Below are 25,906 nucleotides of genomic sequence, written 5' to 3' on the forward strand. Positions count from 1 at the left end.
AGAAAAAAGAAAAATAATTTTATAAATTATGCAAATATCATAATTATTAAATAATTTATTTAAAATCAAATATTTCATAAATAATTTTTTATAAGATAAATGTACATTATATAAATAAAAAAAAAAAAAAGATTGCATTAGATAAAAATATTTTTTTTTTCTGTAAATGACGGCCTTACTTCGAACCTTTCCGGGAATCGAGAGGCGTGTAAGAGTCGCATTGTGACCATCCTATGGCTTTTTAAGTCAGAGGTCAATCAAGAGAAAAGAATAATAGTATATTATTAAGGAATGAATTGCATTTTAAAGAGTACAACGATTTGATTGTAATAGTAAAAACTATAAATTATTAGTTATATTTTCCATTTTAATGTTGGGATATTTTTTAAAAAAATATAGATCCATCAGAATGGAATTGCAATAACAATACGCAAAAATTACTGTAAAATTTTCTAAGACTCAAAAATCGACATCAATGAAAAAAAACCCCTGATAACAATCCAAGAAATTTTAACAATGAGGAAATTACGAGGAAAACGACTAAAAATGATAAATATTCTTCTTATCGATATAAAAACAGTTTCATAAATATATAAAAGATAAAACAAATAAATCTGATGTGGTAAAAAAAAGGGGAAAAATCTCAAACTGACAAAGTGGATAAAATCATCAGAAATCAAAAAAAAAAAAAAAAAATTTGAAAAATTATTGACTTCCAATGAGAACAAATATTAATAAATACCTTAATAAACCTGAAAGAAAAAATTAATAACATCCTGCTCTATAATTTTTACACAAACATTTAATTAAGTTAAGAAAAAAGTGAACATTTATAATTAATTAAAAACAAAATATAAAGATTTAAAATAATAATTTAAACTTTTTTTCAAAAATTTAAAAATTACAAATACAAAAAATTGATTGTAATTAAATGTACAATCAGTAGAAAATAATATTTTTGCAAATATAAAAACAAAAATGTTTAAAACTCCAAAAAACAAATGAAAAGACAAAAATGTTGTATCATTATTAAAAAAGTCTTTTCTTGGCTTTAAAATTCAGCGAATTTGAAAAAACTTTTAAAATTTATAAGCGTTTATTTATTAATAATTCAAATTTGATTACACGAGAACCAAGAAAAGATTCCTGATCTAAACATTGAAAACAACAAAAACATCCACTCACTAATAAAATCAAATTTTTTAATTTTTAATACAATTTTTATCAATTGATTTAATTAGTGATCAATAAGAGATTTTTCAAGTTTATTACAACCTGTTCTGGCCACATCTCTATAGAGACAGGAGGGACTCACCGATGCTGAATATTCTCGTCGCAGAATCTAAAAATCGCCCCATCAGGATAAGTGCCTCTCCAAATCATCCTTTCTGTCCTTCAATCCTGAAAAAGCTCCTTAGTTGGAATAGATCGATGCCTGATGGGAATCCTTCCAAATTCAATTTTCAATACGACACTGATTTAAATTTAAAAAATTTTTTCAAAACACTGTTTATAAATTAAAAAAATCTATAATAGAATAAAAATATTTAATGACCCGCACTGACTCTAATTTTAATTCAATTACTATTTTTATTTATAAACCGCATTGACTCTAACTAGTTCTAAAAATGAATCGATTTAATTTGTCAGAATTGTTCCTCTACTTAAAATTTTTTTTGTTTTTTCTTGTTAGGTGACGAATTGAAGTCTTTGTTTTCTTTAATGATCCTAAAAGAATACAATTAGTTAATAAAAACAAAAAAATTAGAGAAATTATTATTTTATATCAAAAAGTAGTAATTTTTTCTTATTTGTTTATAAAATCTTTTAGTTCCAAATATACAAAAAAATTTAATGCAATATTCAAATATGAGTTTAAGAGCAGAAAGGACAACACACAAAATTGAAGTTCCCTATAATCATACACATAGGCGTCTCAGGTATAGGGAGTTCCCCTCTTTTTCTATATACTAAATTGTGTGTATATTGTTATTTTTCTCTCTAAATATAGAATTTATTTTATTTATAAGATTGAATTTAATTTAATAATACTTACCAAATTGCCACATTTGATAGTTAAAGTGATTTTCTTTTAGCCAAGTAACTCTGGGGAATTGTGTATGTGGACTTCGATTTAAATTTTCATTTGAAAAACAATCCTTCAAGAAAATATACTTATTTTGAATTTTTTCGACATTTTTTTGTTTAGAGATATTAATTTTTATTGAACACCAGGAAAGCTGAAAAAAATTAATTTTTATTCAAAATAATAGGTAACTTTAATTTTAATGTTTTTTAAAAAAAATACAATTTGTAATTAAATTTATATAAATAAAATAATTTGTTTTAAAATTAAAGAAAGAGAATTTTGACTACTTCTGTATTTCTTTGAAGCATTAGTTTTAGTAAATGATGAATACATATTAAAAAAAAAAATAAAAAGCACTCACCAATTGCTGATTTTATCAAAGAGGCACAGGATGATACTTTTATGAAGAAACTCTTTTTCTACTGTATATTTTTCCAATTTTCTTAATAACAGCTGAAAAATTAAAACAAATAATAAACAAAATAATAAAGTAATAATAATACTTAAAATTACTAAAAAAAAAAAAAAAACTAGTTTTAAAAAGCAATTTTCAAAAATAATACATACATAATAATACACAATAAATTAAAATAATTTAAACTGACAAATGAATAAAATAGAAAATATATTAATTGCTAAATAAAAGTATTGATGCAATTGAAAAAAAGATTAAATCTTAAATTGAATGTAGAAATATGTAAATTAAAAATGATTTAACTTTTTCATAAGAACACTGAAAAAAAATTCTGGTTAGGCTATATTTAACATTACTTTCTAGTTATGTTAACCAGAATTCTAGTTGAATTAACTAGAATTCTCGTTAAAATAACCAGAATTCTGGTTAACCTAACCAGAATCAAAATGTTAAATATACCCTAACCAGAATTCTGGTTATTCTAACTAGAATTCTGGTTATTCTAACTAGAATTTTTTTTCAGTGAATACAAAATTTAAAATTATATTAAATTGGAATTATTCTACACCAGTAATTAAAACAATTATTTTTTGTTTCATTTAGGAAGAATGTTTACAATATTTATAAGTACTTTATTAAAAAAATAAATGTATTTAATACCTTTTCGAGTCTGCTGAAAATTATCCGGATTGTGTGCTTTGAAATTTCTGATGACACACTGCAGTTAGAATGGAATAAATTTGCTACTGTTTAGTCTTGAAACCCTCGACTCAGTACTATATCTGCATATTCTTCTCCCAAAAAAATTACTTCAATTTATATTCACCTGAATAAATAAAGTCATTTTAGATGATTTAGACAATGGATGTAATTGATTTCTTGCAATATGTTGTGGGCGAAAAGATATGGTTTTTTAGGTTATGTTGACTCTTGCTTTCAACTGTTTCAATAATATTTTCTTATACGAATTAATAAAATACAAGTAGAAACAATTATCTCCGTTTTAAATAAAAATTCTGTCGAAATTTTGTGAAAACAACAAACCACAAGACAAAAAATTCACTGAATAAAGTAAAATAAATAGAGCTACACACCGACAGCGCGACATCATTGCGATTTTATGAAAAGATGATATATATATATCATCTTTTCAGATTCCCTCTTAATTCTCGAACCAAATTTTTTATAACACTTTAATAATACAAGGAAAATTCACCACTATTATTTTAACTTGTATTTATTTAAAAAAATCTTTCAATAATTTCGTGTTGACATTTTGTTGCCACAATGGCGGCAAAAGAATGAAACAAGATGGTGCAGGGGAGGGGGAAATATTTGCTGAATTGTAATAAAAGGCGGAATCAAATGAAAAATCGTTAATTAAATATAGATAATGGTATTTTAAATGGTTATATGAACATAAAAATTGCTATTTTAAGCAATTAACATAATAGATAAAAATTATATGAAAAAAATTGTCACGAGCAATCAGGGGTTAATGACATAAATCACATACTTTTTATCAATTATTGACTCGTTTTGATCAAAATTTTTATAAAATATTGTTCCACTCGATAGGAACATCAGTTAATATACATAATCTTATTAAAAAATTAGAAAATATTACCTTTTTGATGTAAAAATGAGGACACTAGAGGATAACCGCCATTTTCGACCACCACTTCCCAGGAGAATGAACGACTGCAGCGACTGCTGGTGTCCTTTACTGTTATTGGTTAAAATGTAAATGCAATTTTCTGATTGGTGGAAATTTCAATTTCAAATTCTAGATAATAAATTAGTTTTAAATACTTATTAAATTATAATTACATATAGTAATTAAAAAATTTGTGTGATTATATCATCTTTTATTTATCTTTTATTCAGAAAATAATATAGCACTTTATACTAAAAGAAACATAAATAAATTAACTCTGCTTAAAAATAATTTATAATCGTTCCTTTTGCTCAACCGGAAGTAAAGGGTAAATTGATATCACTAGTCAAAATCGCAATTCACATAATAATAAATTCGAAACATGAATTAGTATAATTTTGCTAATATAAAAGATAATAGAGATAATAATAATAATGAAAATCATTTAATATGTAAGTGTAATTTAATTAGCGACTATAATTATTTATAATTTATTTTTTGAGACATAACTTGTCCACGAATCAGAGCAATGGCTGTTTAGTTGTTCATTTGGATATAGCAGTTTCTTCAAGTGGCGGTTATCCTCTGCAGCGTCCTTCTCGCATTTACACATCAAAATGGTAATGTTTTCTCATTTTTTGATTATATTTTATGTATTAACTGTTATTTTTGTCGAGGGGAACAATATTTTCTAAAAATTTTTTATCAAAACATGTTAATAATTGGTAAAAAAGTATGTGATTGATGTCGTTGACCCCTCTGTCTGATTCTGTCTTTGCATAATTTTTATCCATTTATATATAACTGCCTCAAATAACATAATTGTCATGTTACAACCTCTTAAAATACCATTATCTATGTTTAATTATTGATTTTCCTTCGATTCCACCAATATTACAACTTATCTACAATTATTCCCCCCCCCTCCCACTCCTCAGCCCCTTGTACCATACTATCCGCCATTGTGGCAACAATGTCATGGCATGTAATTATTAAAAGATTTTTTGTTTTAAATAAGTACATCATTAAATAATAGTGCTACATTTTGCTTATTATATAAAAGTGTTATTGAAAATTTGGGGTAAAATATTAAAGATAATAAAAGGGGAAATCTAAAACGATGATGTATAAATATAGTAGTGATGACAGTGTCGGTGTGTAACTCGTAATATTTTACTTCATTCAGAATTGAGTGAATTTTTCGTCCACTAGTTAGTAATTTACACAAAATTTCGACAGAATTTTTATTTAAAAGGAAGATAATTGTTCCTATCTATTCTCTTAATTCATATAAAAAAGATCTATACAAAGTTGAAAGCTAGTGGCAATATAACCTTAAAAAAAACACCTTTTCGCCCACAAATTTCAAGAAATCAATTGCATTCATTGTCTATAAATAATCTAAATTTGTTTTCTTTATTTAGGTGAACATATATAATTTCAAGCATTTCTTTGGGAGCAGAACGTTCTGATATATTTTATAAATCAAGAGTATAAAGTTCAAACAGCAAAATATTTTTTGAGTTCTTGTCACAGCGTGCCATCAGAAATTTCAAAGCACACAATCCAGATAATTTTCAGTAAACTCAAAAAGGTATTTAATATTTATTTTTTTTCAAGATTTTGTATCAAATATCTGTATGTAATTATTTTATTAATGTCAACATCATTGCGAATTATTATTTTTCCACAATTTTCTATTTCAATAAAGTCAACGAATTTTTTTTTTTTAATAAATATAAATATATATTTTTTAGATTCTTGGCTGTTATTAAAAAAAAATAATAACATATGGTGAACTCTTAAGAATAAATCACAACAATTGGAAAAAAATTATAATTTTAAAAAGTTTATTTTCTTGAAGGATTGTTTTTCAAATGTTTTCTACATGAAAATTTAAATCGAAGTCCACATACACAATTCCCAAGAGTTACTTGGCTAAAAGAAAATCACTTTAACTATCAAATGTGGCAATTTGGTAAGTATTATTAAATTAAATTCGATCTTCCTGTGCCTCTTTGATAAAATCAGCAAGTGGTGAGTGCTTTTTATTTTTTTTTTTAATATGTATTCATCATTTAATAAAACTAATGCTTCAAAGAAATACAGAAGTAGTCAAAATTCTCTTTCTTTAATTTTAAAACAAATTATTTTATTTATATAAATTTAATTACAAATTGTATTTTTTTTAAATAACATTAAAATTAAAGTTACCTATTATTTTGAATAAAAATTACTTTTTTTCAGCTTTCCTGGTATTCAATAAAAATTAATATCTCTAAACAAAAAAAGGTCGAAAAAATTCAAAATAAGTATATTTCCTTGAAGGATTGTTTTTCAAATGAAAATTTAAATCGAAGTCCACATACACAATTCCCCAGAGTTACTTGGCTAAAAGAAAATCACTTTAACTATCAAATGTAGCAATTTGGTAAGTATTATTAAATTAAATTCAATCTTATAAATAAAATAAATTCTATATTTAGAGAGAAAAATAACAATATACACACAATTTAGTATATAGAAAAAGAGGGGAACTCCCTATACCTGAACTGAGGAGACGCCTATGTGTATGATTATAGGGAACTTCAATTTTGTGTGTTGTCTTTTCTGCTCTTAAACTCATATTTGAATATTACATTAAATTTTTTTGTATATTTGGAACTAAAAGATTTTATAAACAAATAAGAAAAAATTACTGCTTTTTGATATAAAATAATAATTTCTCTAATTTTTTTGTTTTTATTAACTAATTGTATTCTTTTAGGATCATTAAAGGAAACAAAGACTTCAATTCGTCACCTAACAAGAAAAAACAAAAAAATTTTAAGTAGAGGAACAATTCTGACAAATTAAATCGATTCCTTTTTTTGAACTAGTTAGAGTCAATGCGGTTTATAAATAAAAATAGTAATTGAATTAAAATTAGAGTCAGTGCGGGTCATTAAATATTTTTTTCTATAGATTTTTTTAATTTATAAACAGTGTTTTGAAAAATTTTTGAAAATTTAAATCAGTGTCGTATTGAAGATTGAATTTGGAAGGATTCCCATCAGGCATCGATCTATTTCAACTAAGGAGCTTTTTCAGGATTGAAGGACAGAAAGGATGATTTGGAGAGGCACTGATCGAGATGGGACGATTTTTAGTTTCTGCGACGAGAATATTCAGCATTGGTGAGTCCCTCCTGTCTCTAGAGTTGTGGCTAGAACAGGTTGTAATAAACTTGAAAAATCTCTTATTGACCGCTAATTAAATCAATTGATAAAAATTGTATAAGAAATTAAAAAATTGATTTTATTAGTGAGTGGATATTTTTTGTTTTCAATGTTTAGATTAGGAATCTTTTCTTGGTTCTCGTGTAATCAAATTTGAATTATCAATAAGTAAACACATAAATTTTAAAAGTACTTCAAATTCGCTGAATTTTAAAGCCAAGAAAATACTTTTTTTTTTAATAATGATATAACTTTTTTATCTTTACATTTTGTTTGCTGAATTATTTTGAAGTTCTTTTTTATTTTGCATGCATTCGTATAATTACAGAATTTTTATATTATATTTTATTTAAATTTATTTAAAATTAATTTTTTAAAGTCTTTACATTTTGCTTTTAACTAATTGTATATTTTTAATCTATTCATTATTTTCTTAATTTAATTAACCATGTATTTAAAAATTAGAGCAGGATGATATTAATTTTTTCTTTCAGGTTTATAAAGGTATTTATTAATTTTTGTTCTCATCGAAAGTCAATAATTTTTCAAATTTTTGATTTCTGATGGTGTTATCCACTTTGTCAGTTTGAGATTTTTCCCCTTTTTTTTTACCACATCAGATTTATTTGTTTCACCTTGTGTATATTTATGTATAACTGTTTCTATATCGATAAGGTGCAAATTTTCCATTTTTCTCGTTTCGCTCGTAAAATAGATCTGTTTGTTAAAATATTATTTGATCTCTGTCAGGGTTGTATATATATATAGTTGTTGTCGATTTCTGAGTGTTGGTTGAAAATTTTTACAGTAATATGGCGTATATTATTACTGCAATTCCATTCTGATGGATCAATATTTTTCATAAAAATATACCTTGTTGTTTTTACCAAAATATTATTTCTCTATTTACTCACTGTACATTCTATTTTATCAGGATTATTCTACAATTGTGGAAAAATTTGCAAATTCAAGGATTTTTCAATGGAATTTCATAATCATTAGGACAATATAAATAATAGGTAATATACCGTTTATATTTAAAATAAAAATTGAAAAATTTTTACTGCTATTTTAAAAGACTTTCACAATAATTGAATAATTTTTGAAATCACTTAAAGTAAATAATTTTTAACAAATGATGAACAAGCACAAATATATATACTTTCTACTATATTGGAAAAATGTAAATTATATGTAACAATGTGAATATGTATGTGGTAAATATATCTCATAAAATGGAAAGGTACATATTACCTTTGTATTTGAAATCGACGACTCGACTATGAGCGAGAATTTCAAAGTAGAAGTTGTTAAAGTTAAAAGAGGAGAATATAAAAGTCAGGGAATAATACTAATTCTCGTTTATGTCACGCTGATGCCCATCGCATATGTGCTTACATAAATTGTCACAATGAAATTGAGACTATACTGATGCTTATGGCTTATTCCACTTTTCCATTTTATATATTCATTTTTTTTTTTTTTTATCACTCGCCTCTCTTGCACACATATGTCATTTCGTACTATACGCGCGCAACGCTTATTTCATCGACGTGCTTCGTGGAATGCAACTTCCTCTTACACGATAGACGTGCTTTGCGTACTATATATCTTTTTGAAACAAGAATTATATGTGTTGAAGTATACGGGTTTTCGTATTCATGTTGACCATGCCGAATCAAAAACTTTGTTAAAGGAATCGTGAATCATCTGAAACCGTATATGGTCCGATTGTCAGACGTCCTGAATTTGACGCAAGAGTCCACGAGAAGACGGAATATATAAATATAGTATGTTTTCGTCGTGAAAGAAAATCACGAAGATATTTCTAAAAATAGATCCCTCTCGAAAATAATATTATTCTCAGCAGGATGGCTTTTTTTTTTTTGAAATATATAAAAGAGATATGAAATTCCAGGAGCTGGTCTAGTTGAATTAGAGACAATCAAAAAGAATGAGCGTAAAGAAAGGGATTATAAGTATAAGAGGAGTAGCTTAAAAAAAACTATTTCTGATTCTTCAAGGATTTAAGATTTACGATCTCTTTTTCTCGCAGTTAATTTTTCAGTTTTTTTTTTTAGATCATCAACAACGAAATTTTGTATTCTTCTTCTGGGTTCGATGAGTCAAACCTGTTCACCGCACCCTCATATAAATTTATTAATATCTTTCGATTGACTATTGGAGAAAATTCCTACCACCATGTGAGATAGGAATATTAATCTTCCTCTGTGTAATTTCGACCATCTGTCCAATGATGTGTGTGGGGGGAATAGAAAACTCGGAAATTTTTAAATATATATTTACTCCTCTCCCACGTTGTTGCATTACATTTGTCTTTTAATTTTTTTTTTTGCATAAATTAAAAAATACTTTAGAATAATTTATTATAATTAATATCTTTTGCAAGATTTTTTAATTCAGAAATATTTTTAATGTCAGGCTATAATTTGAAAAATTGAAAATATTTTTGAAATTCTAAAATGAGCTAAATATATTTAATTTGATAAATTATTCTTAATTAATATTAGTTATTTATTATGAATAATTATTATTTTATTTATAACAAATTCTTTCAAAATACAATCATAATTAATTTTATTAATTAAAATAAATGAAATTTAGTAAATGTCATAAATATTAAAACCTTAAATTTGAAAAAAAAAAAAATGTTGAAAAATATTTGAAGTTACCAAAAGGAAGTTTTAAAGAGTTGAAATAACTCTTACTACCGCCACCAGTCGGTATAAAATGAAAACAAATGTCATGAGCTCGATTCTCTAGTTTTCTCGAGACGCCAGAGCGATCGTCTGGCGTTTTGCCACATTTTAATCAATTTTTGCCTGTTGATTTACTCAAAGGACAATTTAATCCTTGCGCGAGTGATTACACTTGAGGACTTATTAGCAAAACAACAAATTTCATCGTTAAATTAAAATATCGAGTGTGTCGTTTATTATAATAGCCGGATATTCGCGGGATCCGCGAAACCAAGCTTTAAATGGAGGATACGCGTTGTGCCGAATATTTCTGTGTGTTTTCCACTGTTGTAAATTGGAGCTAAAAACTAAAAAATTCAAGGAGAGATAAAAGGTGAATTTTTAAATCATATAATTTTAATTATAAAAATTATTTTATGCACTACAAAAATAGTGATACTTTTGACGTTTTTCGTATCTCACAAACAATGGCATTCGTAAACAAATGCACTATATCAAGGTTACTAAACTTTAAAAAAAAAAAAAAATTCATTGTCTTAAATCTTCTTTTGTTTCTTAGAAAAAAAATCATGATGAATTTATTCTCGTCATCCTAAAAGTTATTTGAAAAAGCATTCTATAATCTATTTTCAGAAAAATCATAGTATTTTTCATTGTTCTCGGTAAAAGAGTGAATTATCTTCTCTGTTAATTTCCTGCGTTTTATTTTTAACAATCATTCTTTTATTTCGATTGAAACAATGAAATTCATTCACAGATTGCTTTACATATTCTCACATAATGATAAAAGTGTTTTCCAACAAGAGGAAATCTAACTTATATATATATATATATATATGTTTGCTGTTCAGATTTTTTATTTTTTTCTACAGATGTGTCTCATACACAGTTGTTTCTATATTCATTCTAAGAATTACAAAAATCAGTTATATGTTAAATAAAAAGGTTTCTAAATCTTTGGTTTGAACTTTTTATAATTTAAAATTCAAATCAAGATTTATTTTCTAAGACAGTTTAAAATTTTATTTTTAATAAGTCGTTAGTTTCGTATAGATTATTTTTAAAATATAATTTTATTTGAGGAAAAAAAAGGGGGTATTTAAAATCTACAGTTGTATTAGCACAAATTTGCAAACAAGTTTAAGTTTGAGAAGCGGAACAGTGATGCTTATTTTACGGTAATTCCAAGAGAAAAGAGAGTTGTAGAGGTGGATTTCAGAGAAACATGTAGTTAGAGTGCAAAGAAAGAGGACCACACGAGAGTAATAATTCCTCTTTTCCTTTGCAGAAGAGTATACCCATCTTTTGTATAAATATTTCAGAGACAAGGAACGAAAAGCCTTGTAAAGTTTACCTTTCCTTGAGAGAAAGAAGCTTTTATCTTTTCACACTGTTTAATCAAATATTCCTCTTTGATATATGAAATTAGTTTAATTATTATTCTTTGTTTAATCAAATTTTGAAAATTAGAAAATTATTCTCGTATGAAATTCTTATGATAGACTTGTTTTCGAATTATTCCTAAATGTTTTCATAATTATATATATATATACAATATTTATGAAAACAAAAGAAATAAGCATAATTCTTTACCATATTTAACGTAAACATATTACGTGTAAACTTAAAATATTTTCATTTGTTTACAAATACAGTTTACATTATGTTAATGATTATTAAAATTCGACATTTTTTAATGTGTTTTTGTTTCAAGTGAGAAAAATATCACATTTTATTAAAAACAGAAGGAGGATTGCACATTAAAATAGTGAAAGATCAATTTGATTTCAGAGGTCATTCACTCGGCCAGGAGTTTTATTACTAATGACTTGAGTGAGTTGAAAGGAAGAAGTGATGTGAAAATATTTAAAGAATTGAAAGAGCCAGCAATATAAATGATCGAGATTAATTTAAACTTCCATCAAGTATATATGGAAAAAGTCATTAATAATTAAACTGACATCAGTGATCGTATAAAAACCTTGAGAATTAAATAGCTTTTGATCAATTTAAATAACTATTTTCAAGTTGAAATTTTTTTTTTTTTTCTTCTTTCGAAACATTAAATGTGAAAGATTCCTTTTTGAAAATGAGACATTCTTTTTAAGAACATTTCATTATAGACTCATTATTAAATTGAGAATTTTTTTCGTTAATGACATTTTTTAGGGGTATATGTATTAGGAGAATCTAGGATGAATAAATTTGAAATTTTCTATCGGGGAAATGAAAAGCGTGAGGAAATGTGGATTCTATAGAAAGAGCGTGATGGCCTCAAAGACGGAGACCTTGGCTTCCAAGTTATAAATGGAACGAGTCCAATCGATATCCGCCACTGGATGCAAACAAATTCCGCCTATAGCACGAAAGTTGCATTACTCGCAACTCGTGTTTTAATAGAGTACCGTAAGATTTCTAGGAACAGTCAACGACCCACGATATATAAGCGATGCATTAATTTCGATTCGCCACGTCGACGTTATATAGCGAATAAGTTAGAAGAGAGAAAGAGGTTCTTTAGCGATTCAAGTTCCAGATATATATATATGTATATGCATGTATATATTGTATATACGATCCTGCATTACGTTGAGTGAGGTAAGGTTAGGTTATGAGATCGGAGAGGAATGCCCTCAAAGAACCAATGACGACAATATAAAAGATGTGCTTTCTATTTTTATGAGTCGATGCCTACAGAATTCTTCTAAATAAAATCCAATAGAAATATCTTGTTTAAATTTTCCTTTGCTTTAAATTCAGTTTCAGTGAAATTAGAAGGATTTGTAAAATTTTGTTTCCTTTTCAATTTTATTGCCTATAGGGAAAATTTGTACTGTAGACTTTGATTAAAGATTCTGTTTATTTTTGTTATCAACAAGTGCAGTTGAGGAAATACATTCATGTGGTTTTTAGGGATTTCCATTTGCAAATGGTTTTCGTCGAATTCTTCAATGTTCTGCTTAATACAAATTCCGAAATGTTATGTCTAACTCAAAGTGTCTTTTATCAGAATTTTGTCTAACTGCAACTATCTTTCGCTAAATGAAAGTATATTGAACCAATGTAAAGCATTATGGTTTTATTAAATATTCATTTGAATCAATAAATTAATAATTCGCTTCTGAACGAGAGAAGACAGCTATAGCTTTAATAGGTTTCTCTTCCTCAATGTTTAAGAAAAGAAAAGAAAATCATTTATTCAAGTGATTAAAAATTTTATAAACTGAAATTTTAATTTAAAAAAAAACAATGTATTTAAACGTCTCTTAAGGAATATTCATGCGTTCTCCATTATTAACTTTTTTTATTTAAAATAATTGTATTTTTCACGACTTTGTCGTTTTATGGTAACAATGTCAAAGAATTTTTAAACAAGTGATACGTGAGCTCTGATCACTTCCGCAAGAACGTATGGATTCTGATACGTATACAATATATAATATATTGGAATCAGTATCCGTTTGTTGTTTGCTACGGCCAATCGTGGTGATTTTACTTGTGTGGAAGTACACGTGATTCGGGACTACTCGAGGTTTCTCGAACGAAACCGTAAAACGTCGGGTCTAACCGTAGGCATTCGGATTGCGTCGGGTCGCATACGGATCTCGCTCAACGACGCCAAACGCTAGTGGAAAACGTTGTGACGTATTTTATCACGGTATACGTGTCAAGGGAGAAAACAGACGCCGTTGAAATATATTCTAAAAATTGAAATTAAGTTTATTAAGTGCAGTTTATAATAAAATTTAAATAACAAAAAAAAAAATGTCAATCAACAAGGATAAGCTTATACGTATGATGTATGAACGGCCCATTATCTGGAATCATAAGCATATAGATTATCGTAGTGGCCTGCAAAAGCATCAAGCTTGGATTGAACTAGCTACGGAGTTTCATATGACGGGTAAGCCATTATGAAACATTAGTGTAGAATTACTTTTCTCAAGTTCAATCTTTTTGAATTGTAAATCAGTTGATTTATTCCAACATAACCTCAATTTAATATTCTTAAATTATACAAAAAATTGTGATATTAAGATTCTTTATTCTAAATTTAAATTAGTTGAAAATAAGTAATTTGGACAACAGTTTAATATTTCTAGAATTTAGTTAAAAATAAATTTATTTTGAGGTTATGTCGAAATAATGTAAAAACATACAAAATCAAAAATGTTTCAATTAAAATTCTTTTCTGTAATTTAAATTTAAAATTTTGCTTTTAGATGAGGAATTAAAAAAGAAGTGGGCATGTATACGTGATACATTTAGAAGAGAAATGAGAAAAATTTTGAAATTATCAACTGAATCCGAACCGTACATATCAAAATGGCCTTATTTCGATAAAATGTTATTTCTTAAGGATACAATGGATGCAAGAAAAAGTTTCATCGATGAAACAGATGATGAAGTAAATGAAGATACTATTGAACAATCCGATATTCTAATTATAAAACAATCATCATCGACAGAAAAGATTAATGATGAAGAAAATAATGTTAGTGATGTTCCTTATACATTTGGAAATTTTCAAATTGTTCCGCGAAAACTCTCGATTCTTTCCGATCCATTGGCATATGGTTGCACTGATAATGAGACCAATAGAAAAAGAACATCAAAATTAGCTGATCTTAAAATGGAAGATACTTCACCAAACAAGAAAAAATCAAATGATATCATTGAAGATGACGATTATCATTTTGTCATGAGTATTTTGCCAACATTAAGAAAAGTGTCAAATAAAATGAAAGTTCGAATGGACATTATGAATCTTATTATATCTGCTGATAAAAAATGAGAAATTTTTTTTTTTTTAAATTTTAGTTTTTTTGGTTCTCTTTTTTTTCCTCCTTGCGGCACTGGAAATATAAATTGCATTCTCGTTTATATACACATTCCTTCGCTAGACAAACAACGCCATATGAATTATTGTATTCGCGTACTCATTGTTGACTCTTTTAACCTCTGTATGAACTTTGCATTGCTTTCGAAAGTGGCCTATTTACAAAGCAGCGGTTTGTGTTGGCACAACGATTGCCAAATGTCCTGCTCCAATGCCTTTAAACATATATCTTTTCAATATACTGTCAAGTAGACGCGAGTTTAGAATTTTCTTTTCATAAAAAATATATGTACTACGAATTTTTATTTTGCTATTTGTTTTCTATTTAAAATAGAATTTCTCTCATAGACAGAAAATATTGTAAACTTTGTTTTCATTTTACTATTAAGCAAATGTAAATTTTTGTAAAAAAAAAAAAAAAATGCTATATAGTAATAGAACAATAAAAAAATATTCTACAATTATACCATTTTCTTTATCATTATCCAATATATTTTTTGGTGGGGGGTTTTTTTTTATCATTTTCACGCTTAGGGAAATGTTAAAATTCTTCGAATTGATGAAGTAAAATATTGACACGAATTATATCAGTGATGATAAGAAATTCTAACCTCAGCATATATGAGAGATAACCGTCCGTGGAAAGTGACATTACTCGAAAGGCAATCACCTCGACAAAAGTCACTGGAAATCAGATCAGATTGTAAATTGAAGCTTATATGTATATGCTTCGTTGAATATATCTTTTAATCCTGGAATAGTGATTAGCGAATTTCTGTATTTATATCGTATATTTTTATTTGCAGAAAAAAAAAAAAATCGAAACTTTTAAGGAGAAAAAAATATTAATCAAAACTTGATCGGAAAATAACTGCTTATTTTGCACATACTTGAAGAAGAAAAAAATGATATACCAACCCTCTATCATACTTTAATATTAAATGCCAGGTTATAATCAGCTTAACATCCAAGATTGAATTACAGAGATGGCTTTTGAATCGTATAAGGCAGTTATAAAATCGATCGATCCAATGGAATAATTGCGATCGTGTGTCTATAATTCGAAGACATAAAACGCCAGACGAATTGCATCGAGATAGCCGCCGGTGGGTAGAAATCAGTAAAATAATAAAAAGATATAGAGGAGAAGAAGGAACAGCTTTACCGTCGCGCCGCTCTCTCTCTCGCTGAAGAGATTACCGACCGAGGAAGATCCTTCTGAGAAGCAGCTGCTGCACACATATACTGCGCGCTCTTCTCTCGATGGGCCGCTAGACGAAAATAAAAGAGACTCGCCTGGATTGAGGAATTAATTTAACTTTTTGTTCAAACTGAAAGCACGAGGGCGCCTTGTTGCTTCTTTATGTCCTTCCTTGGAATTAAACATGTCCAAAAAGAGGGCCTTTCAAAAGAGGGGAGGCAATCAACATCGTAATTAGTAGTCCCGTCGTGAAAGTCGATCGAATCTCGATCCACTCACGACGATGATCAAGATCGACTCCTTTTTTTTTTAAAAAAAAAAAAAAAGACAATGAAATCATGATTTTTCTAATCGTAAAATTTTTCCAATTAAATCTAAATGTTTTTCAATTAATTTTTTAATTTTTGCTATCATACAAATTTGAGACGCATGAATATTACTTTGATATAAATGAGAGGCACATGATTATTCCATAAAAATCATAATTGTCAAAATGCTAATACCAACACAGGAAAAAAAAAGTCTTACTCCGAGCATAGTCTAATTTTTAATTTTGATTAGAAAGTAGTTGATAACTAATATCAATCACAATTAATGGTTTAAAAATAAGCCGTTAAGGTCTTAATGAAAAACGAGATATTAATATGACAAATATTTAGTTCTATTAGATTCAAAACAAGCCTTTGTGGTCTTGGACTCAATGCAAAATTTTATTCGCTAGAAATGAGACGTTAAAAGTCTTCAATCAGGCCCATGAGGTCTAGATACTAGTCAGTTGTAACTAGTCGTACAACGAAAGTGCCCTTTTGTAAAGTGTCATGGACGCTTTTCCAAAAATGTGATGCGTCTATAGTTAATCGGAACTAAAAGAATTAATTCAAAAGACTTACATATTCATTCCTGTATAAAAAATTTTAAAACTATGTTTATAAAACATTTTCATATCATGAATTGTTGTTTGTGTCCTATAAATTCAGCTTTAATTGTTATGAGTGTGAAAAGAATGTTCTATATACAAAATAATTTTATTACAATTTTCTCACAAATATAAAAATATATAAATTATATACAAAAATAAATTGGTAGGCTTAAAGTAAGACTTATGCTATGAGCGAGTTAGAAACTATATTCGGTCTAGTTTGTGTCCCATATTGAAACTAGCTTCTTTTCGGGTTTGAAACAAAACTTTTTTTCTCCTGTGTAATTTACCGAATTGTTAATTAAATGACAATTTGATTATTTGACAATATTCTATGTTACATATCTATTTCTGCATTGTAATTGTTGTTATTAATTTTACAAAAAGTCCCGTATACAATAGGCGTTTTTACAAATATTGTATTTATTTAATTATAATCTGCTATATAACAAGTTTAAATTTAATTATACAACGAATGAAAACAAATATTATTTTATTGTTGTATGGAATAATGACTTTTCGGAGAATGTGTAAAGCTTTCAAAGCAAAAACGTGACTAAGCTCTCCATTGAATTTGAAGTGAAAAGAGGAAAATTTAATTAATTGCGAATCGTCAATTCAACGAAGCGTGCATTTAATTTATCATCATTCTCCGCTACAATAGACGCATTAAAAACAGCTTCCAATCCATTTGAAACTCATTTTTTTTTATACACACAATATATAATTATAATATTGAGTTAATTTATTGAAAATTGGTAAATGTTAAATTGAATTTTATTGTTAATTCTTGGAATTACATATTATATATTGCTTACTAAAATTAGGTTAAAGCATTATACAAGTATCTTGGCTAAAAGTAGATGATCGTGTTAAACAAGTTCCACAGTTGCATAATCACATTTATGTACACCTGAGATTCTTTATGCTATGGTAGACTTGAAATTAAAGTGGTTTTCAACGAAGCGCATTATTATTCAAATCGAATGAGATCGTTATCGGTTCTTTTACTCTCTCGAACAATACACTAAGGGAATCATCACTCACGGAAAAAAAAAGGTTTCACCATGATAATTATACATTTCTGAGAGATAAGAACCAACTTTAAATAATATTCCTTCCTCAATACTGAATAATTGAAATAATCATATATGAAATTAACTCAATTATTGATCGAGGTTTCATTTACTTTTTAATAATTATAATTCCGGAGATTTCAAATCTGTTTTTTTTCTTTAAACTATTGTCAGAGTTAATTTAGTTTTTGTGAAGAGTTGAATAATATAAGAGGATTCTCGACACCCTTTTGTTGTGTCTTTTTCGCAGCTTTTAATAACGATATACTCATTCCACCGCTAGAAAGTATATAGTTTCGAGAGTGAGAGAGAGAGAGGTCTGGGACCTCTTATTTTAGGTCGTGTGTTTCACGAAGCCAAGTTCTTTGCCACGCCTATGAACCACGATCTCGCACCCAGGGAGTGTGTGGTATGTATGTTCGTATTGTATAGTTCCAAGAATCACATATGTGAATGTGTTTGTGTGTGTGTATGAGTTTACCACCCTTTTCCTATTCCCGAGAGCTCTTCTCCAACATTGCAGGGCTCTCAAATCGTTATATACTCTGGGTAAGAGCAACTTTTTCCAAGAACTTATGGCTACCCTGGCCCTCCTGCAACCCTCCCAAAAATTTTGTTCGAGAAGCCGTTGCTCTTTCTCCTTCTCTCTTCGAGTTGTTCTTTCTCTTTTTCTCAAACAGCCATATACGTTCGAAACGACCCACACGGCCACAAGCCAACTGGCTCACCCTGCGGGTCTTGGTTCTCTGCTAAATTGCTATATACTATGTGTGTATGTTAGAATTCTTCGGATCTCTTCTCGATTCTCACATATATACTCATCGTCTCAAGTCTAGACTCTCTAGGGTTTGACTTGTCGGTTTTCGGTCGATTGGCCAGGTGTTCAGATTATACGATACTCGAGGTACTTCTCCAGGAATGCAATTTTAATAATACTTGATGATAAAAGAAAGCTCTAGGCAATTCAAATTCAAGAGAATCAAAATTCCTTTTTTTTTTTTGTTATATTTTAATCACGGAATGAAATGAACATGTGGAATTAGATTGCCTTTTTTTCACTTGAAAATCTAAACCGATTTGAAGGTTCGAATTTTGGAATTCCTGTACTTCGTCAGATTCTCATAAATACGGATTATGATCGTTCTAATTAAAACCATTTACAACTTCCTGAAACTAGTTTGACTCTTATATTATTAAATTATTCATCTCGTATATCATCTTCCTTTTTTTTCTTCCTCAGCTACAACACTTTTTTTTGCTGCGGGAGTATAGATTTACGAGGGTCATTCCAGGCATCTCTGGTCAGATCTAATCAGTCACTGGCTTTCTTTTCTTTATCTTGTATATAAAAACTGTGGTACTATATTTATATATTGACTTGTCATTTTATGTAACAATTATAACACCTGCGAGTATTAATCATTTCTAAAAATAAAATACTCCAAATATAGCGATATAGGATTTCATAACCTCGAGAAAGAAAGATGTAAAACCCTGAAAATTTATAACTTTAAGTTTGTTATAAATCCTATACTCATAAAAGCTTTTTTTCATTCAAGATTACACAAGCAGCTGAGGTAGGAAAATATGATAAAACATTGTCAACTGATTATAATTTGGAAGGAATTTTTTTTTTGATATTTATAGGATTTTTTTGGGGGTTTTATAAATACTGGCGCTAAAGTATATCATCTTATTCTCTCTTTGCCTTCTTTGTGAATTCAATAATCTCTTCCACGAAAGTTTGTTCTGCAAGTAAGTAAATTACGGAGTTGTCGACTCTCTTGGTCGTGCGCCCATGTATAGTGTGTCTTTGGGAATATACTCTACAGGTGGTTCGTTTATATACGCGACTGGTGATGTAAAGTTCTTGAGAATTTGTTTTTGCAGATGATTCCAGGTATATTCAGCATTTTGTAGAATCACTTTTGATAATACAATAATGGAGTTAAAAAAAAAACGGAAAATATATATATGACTTGCAAATATACGATTATACAACAGTATTGTCGGGATATTTATAAAAAAAAATTTATTTTAATATCAAGAATCGTTTTTAAACTTTTTAATTTTCTTATGCATCTTTTTTACGTTTTAGTTCTTTTAAAAAAAAAAATATTGATAATCCGTTGGTTTAAAAGAAAGTAATTTAATTAGAATTCCAGTGAATTTTAAAAGCACATGAAAAATAAGTATAATATCACGTTTAGAGGATGTTGTATTTCCTTTTTTCCTGAAAATTTTCGAAAACGGTTTCTCATCATCGTAAATTCGATACAGCAGGGCTTTTGCCAAATAATCGGAAACGCCCCTGGTTATAATTTATATTATACACATGAAGTCTGACGGGGTTGTTTCTTCTTTTTTCGGTATTCTGGTATAACAGCCGTTCTCTCTCTCTCTCATATAATCGAATTTCCCCGAAATGGATGCATTCCATTTTCAGCGTACCTATTTAGAACTCGTGAAGGTAACGCTTTATATGTATATATATATATATATATATATATATATATATATAAACGTTATAAGTCACGTGCGTAGGCGTGCAGCCTCAGGTATAAATGTAATTTATCTGCTTATCCTCTTCTCATGTGAAGGCATGAAACGGTTTTCAGTACAGAGCATCTTATAGGCGCACCCCTTTTAAAAAGTAACGAGTAAAATTTCTCGTTAACGTGTAAATTGAGAACGCGCTCTTACAAGCAGTTATTTTAGTTTTATTTTTTGCAGATCGATTATTTAAACTTTGCCTTCTCGCTGATGAGAGAATTAATTTTCAATTTAGAATTTGTTTTTTACAAAATAAAAATGATTTGAATTTATTTTAATTTTAAAAGAGGTATATATATGCTAAAATTCTTTGAAATTCTGTATGACTTTTATAGAGCGACCCGCCTTTTCTGGTTATCGTAACGACCCTTTCTCCATATATAATACATAAGGAGTTGGATTTTTAAACAATATTTATAGCGTGATATTGAAAATGAGTCAAATTTCTCAGAAAACAGCTTAATTGGATATTGCACGAATGTGTAATAATTGCGAAAACCCGATCAAATCCGTATTACAAGAACAATATTTACCGTTCGTGTAATAAAGATAAAATGAACCGTGTCGTATTAATAGTATTATCAAGAATTTAAAACTGATTTAGAAATCCAAAAAAAAAAATCCATGTTATTTCTGAGAGTCCAAATAATTGTTGTCTCTTGTGTGTGTCTTAATCCTTTTGACATATTTAAATTTTATCTTTCTTTTTTTGAAAGAGAGAAAGGGAACAACTTTGACAGGGTAACAAAAAACTTGTCTGTCTTTTGTCTTATCGTCAGGTAAATAGACCCATCCTAAGTCATTATTCCAGGAAAATCTTCCTTCTCTCTCTCTCTATATGAGAGATCCTCAAAAACCTTTTCGATGGTCTCTCTGAATAATATTTCTAGTATTTTTTTTCTTCCCACTCGCATCTTCGTATATGTATATATGAGGGTGCAATTTTACCATCAAGTTTTGAATTTTAGGAGAGGAGCTTCCAGGAAGCTTTTACGTTCTCTCTCTCTCTTTCTGGACAATGACTGCGCGCTAGCTGTTCCGTTATATTAGGGACACAATGCGTTTCTTTGTGTGTTTCGACATTAGGCTTGCTCTGTGGGGACGAATTCGCAGAATTGAGGAGAGAGTCCCCCTTGCGGAAATCAACCTTTCCCGTGATTACTCCCGTGCGTTGAAAAACCAAAGGACACAGGCGTATTAGTCTAAGAAACGGGTGGTTGCAGCTCAAAAAAAAAAAGAAAAAAAAAATTAAAAGATACGTGGATGGGCAAATTGACAGGATGTAAAGAAAGGTGGGGCTTTGGACGATTGTCGTGTCTGTCCCACATGATACTTTTTCCAAGAATGTAATAATATGTAATCAAAATACGATGCTTGGTAATTACACTCAGTATATATATATATCTATCTACTGCTGAATTCATTCTAATCACATCAAGTCATTATTCATTTGGTATGTCAGATTTAAATATTATACAAGTGGTCATTATTCTTTCAACTGTGCTTTAACCCGGCGTATATACACTTCTCAGAAATATATTGCTGAAACTTTTATATAGCAATACATTATCTGCACTATGCAATTAGACTCGAATGATAGGTACGCATATTGTATACCTGATTTATTTCCCATCGAGACGTATATAATACCGTTTTTTTTTTAAATTTTTAAATCTTGTATTTATAAAACTAATTTGTTTATATTAGAAATGCAGAAAGCAAAAAAGAATTTATTAGCTCACGTGAAAAAGTTACTGGGAATTGACCACTGGAAACTCTTGCAGAAATTTCGACAAACCTTACCTCACCTAACCTAATGGCCTAAGCAGAATAGCTTCACGAAATACGTTCGCGAACGTGAAACATGCGTTAGAAAAGGACAGATATATATATATATATATTTGTATCCTTTTCTATCTCATGCATCTCGTTCGCGAACGACTTTCGTGAACCTATTGTGCGTTGGCCTTTACCTAACTTAACATAACCTTACCTAACTTAATCTTACCTAAAGGACTGAGCAGAATAGAAACGTAAGCGGAATCGTAATCGCAAACGCAACCGGAAGAATGAGTTAGAAAAGGATAGATATTTTGTTTGTCCTTCTCTAACTCATTATTCCGGTTACGATTCCCGTTACGTTTCTATTCTGCTTTGGCCTTACCTAACCTTATCTTACCTAACCTAACCATTCCTAACCTAAAAGTTTTGTTTAATTTTATAAATAGTTTCCCGGTAACTTTTTCACGTTGGGAGTTTTTTTAAACTTATAAACGATAAATTCAACAATGAATGGCGTAAATGAAAAAGACAATGTATATGTATAATTACCAAGAATCATTGACGTACAGTGACATTGATAATTTTCTTGATCAAACACATATTGTACTTCCGATATTGTTATTGGCGTAATGGTGCGATGTCGTTTACGCGCGTATATAATTCGCATTTAAAGAGGGGAATAACCGAGTCAATTGCATTAATAGCATTACTTGGAAATCGACATATGAGAGACTACCTTTCAGTTAAATTACAAATTGGTTCCAAAATTATTCACCTGTTTCTCTATCTTTTGTTATCTAAATGGCTTCTTCGTTATTTTTATTCGCTTTTTTCATGTATTAATTCTTTCACGATATTTTCTCAATTTTTATTCTTCGTACACATTGAATAAACGCAGATTTTATATAGGATAATTTTGAAATACAATTTTCTTCAACAATATACACCTAATTACTTTTAAAGAAACAAATTGCAAAATATGAAACTCACTTCCGTGATGTGGACAATTCCATTTTTTTTTTTTATTTCTCTACAATTTTTTGTTGAACGCGCTTATATAAAACGTAACGGATGTACGTGATTGATTAAATCGTTTCCGTCCTGCGGCTACTTGTCTTACGAAAACTTGCCAGTCGTATGATCTTAAAATTTATTACTGTCAGAAAATATACGTAATTGTACTTTTTTTTATATTATTTCTAAGAAATTTAAATATAAATCAATTTATCTGAATGTCTTTAAACTTTATATAAGTAGATATACATATTTACTTAAAATATCCAACTAGAATCAGTATTGTGAAAATCTGTTCAAATAAAGCAAAATCCAAGAATTTTAATTTCTTTATATTATTTGTCATCTGACGGATAAGTTAAAAAAAATTGAATTAACAAGAAAATTATAAATATATTTTCAGTTTCGTTAAAAAAAAATGATTTTAATCGAAAAATAAATAAATATGTAAAAAGATAATACATAATAAAAAGATTAAATATTTGTGAAAATGTGTTTTGTAACAATTAAATTTAATGATAATTCGCTATTAATCACTCATTTACAGCACGCGTGTTATACAAATTAGAGAACTAGAGATAAATTTATTATCATTAGTGTTTTATGATTATAATTTTGTGTTTCTACAACATAAAATTGATATCTTAATTTTATTTGGAAATCGTATTTTTTTTACTTGATAAGGATGTTATTGATTAGGGTATATACTTTCCCAAATATGGAAAATAACGAGAAATAAAATATAAATCTTACGAAATATCATCAGTATCATTCTAGGAATATCTATATAGGGCTAGGGCGATTTAATCGTATATACTCTATATCTCGTTTAAAATCGCAAGATAGTTGTACACATATGCTAGGTGTAAGACTCATTGTGTCGTCGTTCCATCTATGACTCACAGGCCAGGTGTTTGCAATTCAACATATATCTAAAGCCGTGACCATCATATATACGGTTCTCCCGCATCATCGTTAAGGAAGATATTCTTTTTCAATCGAGAACCGGGAATGTATGACCCCTGCAGCAACCCACACGTGCAGAGATGTGATTCTTTTTGAATTGCACGTAGTACGGGATTTGTAAAGAGATAGATAGAGAGAGAAAAAGACACGAGCTTTAACACACAGAACTTCCTATATATATATATACAATATTACCCTATGCACGTTCTTTAGACATGTTACATGCTACAGGAAACTAAAACTATATATATTTATACACGCTTTATTCTCTTCCGCGTTCTCTAAAAAATTTTGCAAAAAAAATGTCCTCTTAAGTTATTCTTTTTCCTGGAATATATATTCGGACACAATTCTAAGAATAACCCGCGTGAAGGTCAATATTGAAATTCCATTTTCAAAATGGAATTATTTTCTCTTCGAAGAAATTTACTTTCCCTAAAGTGTATTATATAAAAAGGGGGAAAAAACTTCTTTTTTTTCCTAACTTCTAGAATTATTATTGTGAGCTTTAGATGGTTTATAACTTTGAGGAAAAAAGAAAGTTTTCTTTTAAATAGAAATATAATTTTATGATTCAAGGTATAATTGAGTGAAGAACAGGTATTGGATATATAACTTTTCAGAAAATGTAACTGTATAAGGAATGAATATATGTTTTTTTTTCGAAAATGTTTTTATTGTCGTGTGTGGTTTCTTTTGTAAACATATGGACACTCCCACTGTGGATATGGGATATCAAAAAAATATTTATTGATTATAAAAGGGGGCGCATGATTATTCTATGAAAATCATTGGTTACAATTTTCATTTTAAAGAATTCTATTTATTATTTTTTTTTTTTTGACGAATTTGAATTTTTCGAATTAGCATTTGAGAAAATTCATTTTTAAAACAAATTCGAGAACGAATTTTTACTTTACAGAAGGTACTTACTTTACTTTACTTTTAGGTATATCAAATTCTCTTTACCCTACTTTTTATGTACTGTAAATTTGAATTAGTAAAAAAATTTTAACTAATTTTAATTAATTATCAATTAGTTAAATTTTAATCATTCAAAAGCAAAAATTGAGTCACTAATTTAAATTAGTTAAAAAAATTTACTAATTCAGATTTAGAGAGTAAATAAATTCTAATTTAACCGAACGGAAAAAAAGAAAAAGTAATTTTTACTATACTTTCATAGTAAAACGGGAACTGTCCGAAGTTTCTGCGCATCTCTGGCAACTTTTACTCCAAAAATAGTAAAATTTACTCCAGAAATAGTAAAAATTATTACGGAACAGTAAAATTTACTACAAAAATAGTACACGGAAAAAAATAAAAAGTAATTTTTACTACTTTCATAGTAAAACGGGATCTGTCCGAAGTTTCTGCGCAACTCTGGCAACTTTTACTCCAAAAATAGTAAAATTTACTATTTTTGTAGTAAATTTTACTGTTCCGTAGTAATTTT

The 25,906-nt window shown here is 28.3% G+C and overlaps 2 protein-coding genes and 2 long non-coding RNA genes across 4 annotated transcripts in view; 3 read left to right on the top strand and 1 right to left on the bottom strand.

Moving 5' to 3' along the window:
- Positions 1 to 1,295: 1,295 nt before the first annotated feature.
- LOC127288071 (uncharacterized) lies at positions 1,296 to 4,186 on the bottom strand. Its single transcript, XR_007843982.1, has 5 exons — positions 4,132 to 4,186; positions 3,165 to 3,330; positions 2,451 to 2,542; positions 2,057 to 2,240; positions 1,296 to 1,728 (listed from the first exon to the last, which is right to left on the bottom strand). It is a non-coding gene; the product is annotated as an uncharacterized LOC127288071 (long non-coding RNA).
- Positions 4,187 to 4,719: 533 nt separating this feature from the next.
- Positions 4,720 to 7,324, top strand: LOC127288099 (uncharacterized). Its single transcript, XR_007843989.1, has 5 exons — positions 4,720 to 4,781; positions 5,586 to 5,755; positions 5,919 to 6,139; positions 6,409 to 6,592; positions 6,929 to 7,324. It is a non-coding gene; the product is annotated as an uncharacterized LOC127288099 (long non-coding RNA).
- Positions 7,325 to 10,145: 2,821 nt separating this feature from the next.
- LOC127287994 (uncharacterized) overlaps positions 10,146 to 25,906 on the top strand; it is a 41,976-nt gene continuing 26,215 nt past the window's right edge. The window contains exon 1 of the mRNA XM_051315167.1: positions 10,146 to 10,472. The gene's annotated coding sequence lies outside the window, so the exon portion shown is untranslated. The remainder of the gene's footprint in view (positions 10,473 to 25,906) is intronic.
- Positions 13,671 to 15,405, top strand: LOC127287995 (uncharacterized). Its single transcript, XM_051315169.1, has 2 exons — positions 13,671 to 14,003; positions 14,323 to 15,405. The coding sequence occupies exons 1-2, from the start codon at positions 13,865 to 13,867 to the stop codon at positions 14,892 to 14,894; spliced, it is 711 nt and encodes a 236-aa protein (XP_051171126.1). The 5' UTR covers positions 13,671 to 13,864; the 3' UTR covers positions 14,895 to 15,405.

Source organism: Leptopilina boulardi, unplaced genomic scaffold, assembly GCF_019393585.1.
Source record: "Leptopilina boulardi isolate dan_hultmark-lab unplaced genomic scaffold, ZJU_Lbou_2.1 LbouV2_38, whole genome shotgun sequence".
NCBI lineage: Eukaryota > Metazoa > Arthropoda > Insecta > Hymenoptera > Figitidae > Leptopilina > Leptopilina boulardi.

Excerpts from the sequence above, each read along its gene's own strand:
- LOC127287995 (XM_051315169.1), top strand. The coding sequence starts at position 13,865 with ATGTCAATCAACAAGGATAAGCTTATACGTATGATGTATGAACGGCCC. Across the intron at positions 14,004-14,322 it reads TACGGAGTTTCATATGACGG|ATGAGGAATTAAAAAAGAAG; the intron begins GTAAGCCATTAT and ends TTTTGCTTTTAG.